The sequence below is a fragment of the Nicotiana attenuata genome, unplaced genomic scaffold (genome assembly GCF_001879085.1).
Source record: "Nicotiana attenuata strain UT unplaced genomic scaffold, NIATTr2, whole genome shotgun sequence".
NCBI classification, from domain to species: domain Eukaryota; kingdom Viridiplantae; phylum Streptophyta; class Magnoliopsida; order Solanales; family Solanaceae; genus Nicotiana; species Nicotiana attenuata.
In genome coordinates, this window is record NW_017671469.1 from 231,725 (window position 1) to 242,508 (window position 10,784).

At 38.2% G+C, this 10,784-nt stretch overlaps 1 protein-coding gene across 1 annotated transcript in view; it reads right to left on the minus strand.

The window, feature by feature from the left end:
* The window catches only part of LOC109208480 (U3 small nucleolar RNA-associated protein 25), a 20,552-nt gene extending 10,806 nt beyond the window's left edge, over positions 1-9,746 (minus strand). Inside the window, exons 1-9 of the mRNA XM_019371596.1 lie at positions 9,553-9,746; positions 9,331-9,450; positions 8,748-8,868; positions 7,966-8,054; positions 7,439-7,628; positions 6,647-6,782; positions 5,304-5,427; positions 4,069-4,169; positions 3,783-3,914 (exon numbers count right to left, since the gene is read on the minus strand). Coding sequence (XP_019227141.1) covers positions 3,783-3,914; positions 4,069-4,169; positions 5,304-5,427; positions 6,647-6,782; positions 7,439-7,628; positions 7,966-8,054; positions 8,748-8,868; positions 9,331-9,450; positions 9,553-9,583 — 1,044 coding nt within the window. The 5' untranslated portion in view covers positions 9,584-9,746. The remainder of the gene's footprint in view (positions 1-3,782; positions 3,915-4,068; positions 4,170-5,303; positions 5,428-6,646; positions 6,783-7,438; positions 7,629-7,965; positions 8,055-8,747; positions 8,869-9,330; positions 9,451-9,552) is intronic.
* Positions 9,747-10,784: the final 1,038 nt, after the last annotated feature.

Sequence of the window (10,784 nt, forward strand, 5' to 3'; positions counted from 1 at the left end):
TATTTCTTGATGACCTTGTTTTTATACAGGAATGCAGTACAGGGCGGATCATTGGTACCGGACGTGAATCAGATGGACTATATTACCTTATCCTTGCAAAATCACATGGACTCATATCTTGTCTTCCTTCAATAACTTGTCCCATTACTGATTCACCAGATTTATTACATAAACGGTTGGGACATCCCAGTTTGTCAAAACTTCAGAAAATGGTACCTAGCTTATCTCACTTGTCCACTCTAGAGTGTGAGTCATGTCAGCTCGGTAAGCATACTCGCTCCCATTTCCCGCGGCGCCTTGATAATCGAGCACAGTCACCTTTTACTTTAGTCCATTCAGATGTTTGGGGGTCCTAGTTGGGTCAGTTCTACCTTGGGATTCCGCTACTTTGTCAGTTTCATTGATGATTATTCCACGTGCACTTGGATATTTTTGATGAAAAATCGATCTGATTTGTTTTCTATTTTCCAAACCTTCCATGCTGAAATTCAAAATCAATTTGGGGTTTATGAACTCCCATGGGATTATTCATCAAATATCTTGTCCGTACACATCCCAACAAAATGGGGTAGCTGAAAGAAAGAATAGACATCTTATTGAAACTGCTCATACCCTACTCATACAATCTCATGTTCTGTTGCATTTTTGGGGGGATGCAGTTCTTAGTCTTGCTATCTTATTAATCGTATGCCATCTTCAGCTATCCAGAATCAAGTTCCATTCTCTGTCCTGTTTCCCCACTTACCTTTATTCTCTCTTCCACCCCGTGTCTTTGGGAGTACGTGTTTTGTTCAATACCTTACTCTAGGAAAAGATAAGTTAGCTCCTCGTGCTCTTAAGTGCATATTTCTGGGTTACTCGAGAATGCAAAAGGGATATCGATGTTATTCTCCTGACCTCCAGCGGTTTCCTATGTTTGTTGATGTTACCTTCTTTGAAACCCAACCATACTTCACAGGTCCAGTTAATCACTTAGATATTTCTGAGGTGCTACCAGTTCCGTCTTTTGGAGATTCAGTCACTATCCCCATTCATCTTACTCCACAGCTCCACCACCTATAGCTCCAGTACCACCACTGAGTCCAGTGCCACCACCTAGTCTACTTCCACCAACTATAGCTCCAGTGCCACCACCGAGTCCAGTGCCACCACCTAGTCCAATTCCACCAACTATAGCTCCAGTGCCACCATTTAGTCCAGTTCAACCTTCTACTGCTCCACCACTCCTGACTTATCATCGTCGTCCGCATCCAGCATCAGGCCCAGCTGATTCACGTTTTGCACCTGACCCTGCTAATACTGTGGATTTGTCTCCTTTAGATCAACCTATTGCACTACGAAAAGGTATACGGTCCACACTTAATCCTAATCCTCATTATGTCGGTTTAAGTTACCACCGTCTGTCATCATCCCGTTGTGCATTTATGTCATCTTTGTCCTCTGTTTCTATACCTAAGTCTATAGGTGAAGCACTGTCTCATCCCGGGTGGCGACAGGCTATGATTGACGAGATGTCTGCTTTACATACGAGTGGTACTTGGGAGCTCGTCCCTCTTCCTTCAGGTAAATCTACTGTTGGTTGTCGTTGGGTGTATGCAGTCGAACTTAGTTCAGATGGTAAGGTTGATCGTCTTAAGGCTCGTCTTGTTGCCAAAGGATATACTCAGATATTTGGGCTCGATTACAGTGATACTTTCTCTCCCGTGGCTAAAATAGCATCAGTCTGCCTTTTTCTATCCATGGTTGCTGTTCGCCATTGGCCTCTCTATCAGTTGGACATTAAGAATGCTTTTCTTCATGGTGACCTTGAGGATGAAGTTTATATGGAGCAACCACCTGGGTTTGTTGCTCAGGGGGAGTCTCGTGGCCTTGTATGTCGGTCGCGCCGGTCCCTCTATGGTCCAAAGCAGTCTCCTCGAGCCTGGTTTGGTAAGTTCAGCACAGTTATTCGAGAATTTGGCATGATTCAGAGTGAAGCTGATCACTTTGTATTTTATAGACATTCTGCTTCAAATCTCTGTATTTATCTGGTCGTTTATGTTGACGATATTGTTATTACCGGCAATGATTAGGATGGTATTAGTAAGTTGAAGCAACATCTCTTGCAACACTTTCAAACTAAGGATCTGGGCAAACTAAAGTATTTTCTGGGTATTAAGGTAGCTCAGTCCAGCTCAGGTATTGTGATCTCACAACGGAAGTATGCCTTAGATATTCTTGAAGAGACAGGATTGACATGTTGTATACCGGTTGACACTCCGATGGAGCCAAATTCTAGACTTCTGCTAGGACAGGGGGAGCCTCTTAGCGATCCTGCAAGATATAGACGGTTGGTTGGTAAATTAAATTACCTTACAGTGACAAGACCTGACATTTCCTTTTCTGTGAGTGTTGTGAGTCAATTTATGGATTCTCCGTGTGATAGTCATTGGGATGCAGTTGTTCGCATTCTTCGGTATATAAAATCAGCTCCAGGCAAAGGTTTATTGTTTGAAGGTCGAGGCCATGAGCAGATCGTTGGATACTCAGATGCTGATTGGGCAGGATCACCTTCTGATAGACGTTCTACGTCTGGATATTGTGTCTTGGTAGGAGGAAATTTGGTGTCCTGGAAGAGCAAGAAACAGAATGTGGTTGCTCGGTCTAGTGCAGAAGCAGAATATCGAGCAATGGCTATGGCGACATGTGAGCTAATTTGGATCAAACAGTTGCTCAAGGAGTTGAAATTTGGTGAGATTAGTCAGATGGGACTTGTATGTGATAATCAAGCTGCTCTTCATATTGCGTCAAATCCAGTGTTCCATGAGAGAACTAAACACATTGAGATTGACTGTCACTTTGTTAGAGAAAAGATACTCTCGGGAGATATTGCTACAAAGTTTGTGAAGTCGAATGATCAGCTTGCAGATATTTTCACCAAGTCCCTCACTGGTCCTCGTATTAACTACATATGTAACAAGCTTGGTACATATGATTTATATGCACCAGCTTGAGGGGGAGTGTTAGAATAGTCATGTAAATAGGAGTAAATAAATAACCCTAATCCAATATATGTTAGGAGTAGGACATGTTATGTGTGTATATATATAGGGCTCATTGTAACATATGTATAGACATCAATAATATATTTTCTCCCGTGCTTTCTCACAAGCTTCTTAAAGGCTAACCCTACTAGCAAGAGTGATACACATAAAAAGTGGGTCAGTGGTGGAATAGTTTAAGTGTCTCTAAAGACTAAGAGCGGGATTGGAAGGTTATTATTGTACTTCAACTAGTCTCCTCTGCAATAATCTAACTCCACCATAACTATGATATAGCATTTAAGAGTAGAACTTCAGCAGAGAATACAGAATGTAATGTCAGAAAAGTGCAGGTACAAAGAGCAGGTCAGACTATTTTCTTTTTAATGAAATCGCATAAGTCCCCATTACCATATAGAAATCTTATTCTAAGAATAACCACAGTTTGACACATCAAAGCCCTGATTATCAAAAAATTTGAAAACAAGACAAGGATGCACCTTCAATAAAACATACCAAGCTTAATATCAAGTACTACCTCAAGTTTTTTGCTAATTTCTAGTGTATTCTGAAGAATCAGCACAAAGTACTCACAAGTCACACCCTTTTCATACCCATATTACTCACGCCCTATCATACCCCTTTTCACAACCAATCGACGGGGTACGTCAAGACAAATGAAGAATCCGCGTAACATAGAAAACAAGTGTCTATTTCTCACAAATTCATTTTCAGAAGCATAAGAATGAAATAGGTAAATACCTTGGGGCGAGTAAACCCACGGTCAAGAAAAGCTTCATTAGTAAGGGTATCTGCTTTCACACTCTCCGGAAGCTTAGTTATTTTCGCCTCGCTCTTCTTTACAAGATCCCTAGTTCTGAATATATGATTAAGCTGCAAGACATGATTCCCTCAAATAATCAAGACATGGTTGCAATATTGGATATGAACTACATCACTCAAAATAGGACAAAGAAATTAGGGTGAAAAGAAGTCAAGCAGATGCTCTTTCTCAAAAAAAACAAAAAAGTTAAGCAGATGCTCTTACAGAATGCATAACATAAGCATCCATGGTACTTGAATCTTCTTCTAGACCTTTGAGATAGAAGGGTTTCTTGTTGTGGTGCAAAATATCCCGGTAGCTGTTGCCTACATGAATAAAGGGAGTAATAGCAATTACAACACTAGTAAATAGCAGGACAAGAAACGGAAAGTAATACATGGACAGCGAGATAAAATCCACCAGGTTAACCACAAAAGGGGTGCCACAAGAATAAGTCAAGTATGAATACGTAGTCAAGCATGTTTACTTTTTTGCAATAAGCCAAGTTTAAAGAAGTGATATTTTTTGCAGCATTATAAGTGGATGTTCACCTATCAAGAATAACAGCACTACAAGTGGACCTCCATGTCCAATGGACCATTTGGCAGATCAATTAGGGATTTTTTAGTCTTCTTATTTTAATTTTTTTTTAACTGGGGGGTGGGGGTAATTATAGTGTTCGGACCAGCTTGCCTTCAGCTCGACCAATCCACCTGGCCTACTGCAATACACAAGCATAAGTGTCCCCCACAAAAGCTGCAGAAGATGGACTCACACTGAGGTTTGTTGTGAAGATTCAAATCTGGAGATCCTCTGTCCTCAACCAAGCCAACCTCACTCTCTATCCTCCATCCATTTTCTTTTTCATTTTTTTTACTACTTTGCCCAATTACATGTATATAAATATTTCACTTGGTACAATTTCAGTTTGTGTAAAGTTTACAAAATCAAATACATATATAACTCCACAAGTATTTTTGCCACTAAATGACATAGTAGCTGATAATGCAGCCAAGGACATCTCTAAACCGCTGATGATCTCTTTTTTTGCTCTACTTATACCACAAGATTAACTCAAATTCATTACTCTACTTTTACTGATAACCAAATTCATTGCTCTACTTTAACTTCACCAAATCACACCTAGTAGGAAACACAACTTCAGTCAAAAATATGTGCTGCTATAAAACCACAACTATCAATGTGGAACCACATAACATCAAGAAACAAGTGACACAACCATTCGATTGACAAACTGAAAGAAAATAAGGTGCTGGAGTCACACTAATGATCTACTCTGAGGGTTGCGGACTGTGATTGATATATCTTCCACAAGTCGTTGCAAACTAACTAAGAAACAGGCACATAGTTCTATCCACCAATCATCAAACCGCAGGCAACAGATATTTGATAAGTCTAATACGAGTAAATGACCAAAACAAACGATGGGCTTTACTTACAGAGGGAGAAAAATAATCTCTGTTTTGATGAATCAAAATCGGAGCCTCCAGCCTTCTCATAGATACCTAACCAATGCTTGTATAGTGCCGGCTTCAAGCCATGAAATAAGAAGCCGTCTAGCTCCTGCAGAATAGCAATGCAACTTCTTGTATAGGAAGATCGTTGTGGAAAAGCAATGCATAAAATTAAAACAGTTGAACGTATTGATGTAGCATAGAGCAGTGCAGTTAGATATTGTGAGGTTTCCTCTACTCAGCAATGCAACAAAAGATATTCCTTTGTGAACCTAACACAGTCACCTACGGAATATGACCTAAACTCATCCATTAAGTATCAAAAAACATGGTACACAGATAAATTAATACAAATACAGGGAGCAATATTTTAGAAAAGAGAGTTCTTGATTGTCGATATCCTTAACAGCCTTAAGTTGTTTATCCCAAAAAGAAACACAGAGAACGCTCACACAAGTTTAGACCAATGGATATTACAAGGACAAATTCAAAAAAGAGCTGCAGAGTAACTAGACAAGCACTACAATAAGTATTACTACACCTTCAAGTTTGAAGCTTGATCACAAATAATTGGAATTGACAGGTATCTAAAAAAAAGGCAGACGCAAGATGAGAATTGATACCAGAATCCTAGAAAACCCCTAAAAAAAATTGGAATCCCTACCAAATGGACAAGAATTATAAAACTCCGGCAACAGCATTGTCCATGAACTACTTTTTTTGGGGGGGATGAAGGAGAAATCCCTCCGGGCCAACCCTTAGGGCTAATCGCCGCCGTGGAAACTCGGGGATAAGGAGCCCGTCCCTCTACCCTTCTCCAATTAAATACCAGTCTTAATTCGCATGGTACAGGGCTTGAACATGTGACTAAGTTACAAGTCCTTTAACATCTGCCACTTGAACTAAGCCCTGGGGACGCACTGTTCATGAACTATTTTCTGTTCCTTTTGAAAAATAGACAAATAAATCCAAGAAGATTTTAAGCAGGACACCACTTTCACATTATTTGGACCAAAAATACTCTATAGATTTATTGCCAAATTTTCCATGAAAATGGATGTTAGGTCCAGCGAAGTTATGTGTTGCTCCAACAATTCTGCAATGAATTATGGAAAATCACAGACCACTATCTATTTATTTACCAAACTCATATTACTTGAGCATAGCCTAATAGACCTTCTGCCCAGAATATAAGAGATGAAAGAATGGAGAACTAAAACAACCGAGCGCAAAGACAGGTTCGAGTTCTATGAAGCAATCAACGATAGAATAAGGAAGCATAGCAATATGCAAAAAAAAAAAAAAAAAAAAAAAAAGGACAAAGCTACCTTCAGAAAACACTCGCCTGTCCCTCTCCACTTGCAATTTGACATGGCTACCACCCATTTGTAAGTCCATTTCTTTTTCTGTAGCATGTCAACCTCTTCTTTGGATAACTTGTGATCCAAATGAGAGTGAAATGAGCTGCATGCATGGAAAGAACATGTTAGGTTAAGAATTTTCATAACTTCTTCTGTCTTATAAAATCTTTCCTCAACCATCAAACTAGATTTGGATCTGGATCAGTCCAATTGCCTTTAGATTATTCTTACCCTATCTTCTCCTTCTAATAGGACACCGTTGAGGAGCAAGTGATGCAACAAAAATCCATCCCTAATGGGCACATTTCATGTGGAAAAATGCAGTTTAAGAGTAAAAGAAGCAACCGATTCAGAATGGCACATGATTCACTGCATCTTGTCTGTGATGGATAGTCAATGAAGCATTTAGATGTTTCCACTAATTAGCTTTTTATGATAAGTAGATGTTCGTAAACTACAATACAGAGTTAACATATCTTTTGTCGAATAGTCTTATTCAGCCAACCAAACATTTAAAGCAAGTGGACACTACCAAACCAAAAACACTTTCCCAGCTGAAACTCATACAATCTGGCAGTAATATTGCACAAGTAATATACTTTGATTTGTCCCCAAAGGAAGAGACATGTGCATTATATCTAGAATTTAATCCAACAAAATCATGAAACATAAACAAGTGAACAAACACAATTATTGGAACATCAAAGGGAACTAAAACAAAAGGCAACAAACTCAATTAAAAGTTAAAACTAGTCGCACCTCGTGCTTGCACAAGCCCCTTTGGTAGGTTGACCATTTACTCTCAATTCATGTTCTTCATCTGAACCAGAGGCCTCCGAATCATCGTCGTCAGTTTCGGTACCTCCAATCTGTCCCACGGGGTTACCCAGACCACCTCCATTTAGACTAGCACCAGGTTCGCTAAGTCTAGAAGCCTCACTATCACTGCCTGTTTCCATACACAAAATTGGAAGAAAAACAGAATATAAGATCAGCTATAGAGTTAACTGTTCAAAAAAGAATTTATGATCAGCTATAGAGTTGACATTTCTGAAGGACAATTCATTTCAAATCTCACTTATATGTGTTAGAAGTCCCGGTCTCGCCCTAAACAACTTAGAATTAGAAATAACCATCTTAAGGAAATCAAAAATTATGGAATACAAGAGCAAATAAAGAACATAAAACATCCAGCAATAACTTTTGATAACCAAAATGTCAAGCAATAATGTCCACAAAAATTAAGAGTAAAATGCAGAAATTCTCACTAGTCCTTAAGGCCTTACCTTCATTTTCATCATCAGACGCACCATGAGCTTGCTCAACATCATCTTCATTTTCTTCTGAGTCTGTGTTATATTCTTCTCGTTTTGTCCTACAATTGCACGCAATTCACAAACCATTTTCATGATATAATCCCAAGCAGCTTAATGGTTCCAAAATACATGAAAAGAGGAGATGATCAACACATGCTACAACCATTAGAATCCGTGGTTTCAAGAAGGTCCTAATAATCCAACAAATTTCAGCAATCACAAAGAAACTAAGTAAATGGGGCAGAGGATTCATATAACTGGCCTCACCTAGTTTGAATTGATGCATACTTGTTGCTTTACAAAGAGCATAAGCAATTATTTGCAAAACAATTATTACTTAATAGGTACCCAATTCGACGCATAAAAAGGATACATAAACAACACAATCCTCATGAATCATGATGCCTTGAAGCAGCAACAATTCTTAATTCACTGGCTTATCAAGCCTAATAGTTAGATAATGTACAGAGAATGGAAGTGCAAAAGTTCCTTCACATCAGAAAAGACTTCCTTTCCTAAAGTACCTTATGTGGTGGATTATGTCTTGTTATTTTGTTTGTGTACCAAAGATGTCGACTTTGCTTTAATTTAAAGAATATAGATCTCGATAGTCAACATAAAAAACAAACCAAATACAAAAAATTGAAGTAACTCAAAACTTTTCATTTTTTACAACAAATAAAACCTGCGGTTGACAATTCAAGCAACCACCATCACAAGTATTTGATAGATACAAGCAACTATGTTTTTACCTCAATGACTCCAACAAACTGTCATACATTGTTGGCTCCTTACAATTCAAAGCTTCTTCTTCTTCTTGTTCCTTTTGTGCATCAAATTCTTCTATCTCCGAGTTTTCTTCTCCTGAATCATCTATTAACCCACCACCCAAAAAGAAAAAGATTAAAAAAACGAAAACTTTCAGCAAATAACAGAACACAAACAAGGAAAAATCGGTTCTTTTTATTACTCTGATTATCCCATTTCATACATCACAGCTACTAAGCAGTTTCTTCACTGTCATTTTGTCAATATCTTTCTAAATATTTCAATAAAAAAAAATCAAACTTTATTTCCACGAAAGAAGTCTAGTAGTACACAACCACACTAATCTATCTACCACAACCTTCAAAACTCGGGGATGATGGGCCTGCCACTCTACCCTTCTCTACTTAAATACCAAATGGACTTGAACCCCTCAACCTTAGCCAATTGAACTAACCCCTGGGGGCCATGTTTACAATTTAGTATAAATATATATTCTTTAAGAACCCCCGAATTCTTTTTGGAATGGAAGGAGCACTTAAACTACATTTATGGTTTGAATGAGTTTACCTGAGACACTTGGAGAGGGGCTTCTATTGAGCTTTTCTTCTCTTCCAAATCGACCATTCTTCTTCTTCTTCATATTCGGGTTCTTTGTAAAAGGTTTCTGTTCAACTCTTCTATTCATGCCTATATCAAATTTCAGACACGAAAAGAAAAAAAACGGATAAGTAAAACAGAAAATTGCAAAACAAACAAAAACAATACTAATTGATATTGAGGAGTAACAACCTCGTTTTCTGCCAAATCGTTGGTTGCCCATTGTGCTGCAATTCAATGGGGAAAAGTGTTTGCTTCTTTTTGTGCTTTTCGAAGGGTTTAAGAGAAGGGTTTTAAGGTTGTCTGAAATTCTTGCGAATTGGGTACCGTTTGATGAACCGGGTAAGATTTCGACCGGTTAGACGGCGCCGAAGGCAGGAATGTTGGAAACCAAACCCAAACTGAAACGGAAGCTTAATGGCTTGTTGATATCAGGTTAACGGTTTAACGGACATGGAATAGTGAAATTTTTTTATTAACGGCTTATCGATTTGGGGCGGATTATTCAATTTTCTTAACCTATAATTCGTTAACCCCTTAAGAATATATATATATACATATAAAATTTATTTTTATCCATGTATATATTAAATAATCAAAAACTCTTCTTCCTCTAGTACTCTATCAAAGTGAATTAGAACAAAAGAAAACCAAATAAAAGGAGTCATCTAACTGTGATAAAGTGACAGAATTTATTGTCTGAAACAAGATAACAACACCAGTTACACCACTACTTCATCAACTTTGCCTGGGTTTTAAGGCATCCTAGAATTCAAAGCATGACGAACATTTGTTTTAACAACGGCCAATTGGAAATCTTTCCCATGGACTAAGGCCAATGTGCATAAACATAAATAAGATTCTAGACAGATGATTTACCCATCACGATGTCTCTTCTGCTTCGTCCCTCTTAGTACGTCGACCACCTATTTAAACATACAGAGGCTAAATTTTATTTTATTTTGATTGAATTAGGCCGATAAACCGCCCAATAAGAGCTAAACCGATACCAATCCGCCCGATATCTTATCGGGTGGCTAGCGGATTAATACATTTAAAAACTGATAACCGATAAGCTAAATCGTTAAGAGTAAATAACCGCTCAATCCGCTCGATAAGCAGCCCTAGCCGAAGGTGTTATTAAATCGGGTTTTCCGAATGAGGAAATAAGGCATAGTGCCTATCAAGGCCAAAATAATTACCTGGTGTTGCCCACTTGAAAGCTAATAACAATTCCTACTTATACATCACAAACTTATTACCGAACTATTTAATTTCTTATTTCCCCTTTAATTTGCTTACCCCAGGTGAGGGGCGTGTAGAAAATGCAAATTTATTTCCCTTTTTGTTTTATTTTATAACTTGAATCACATTACTTTTTACTATCTTTCCGTCTATAATAAGTACTTTGACTGTAGAAATAT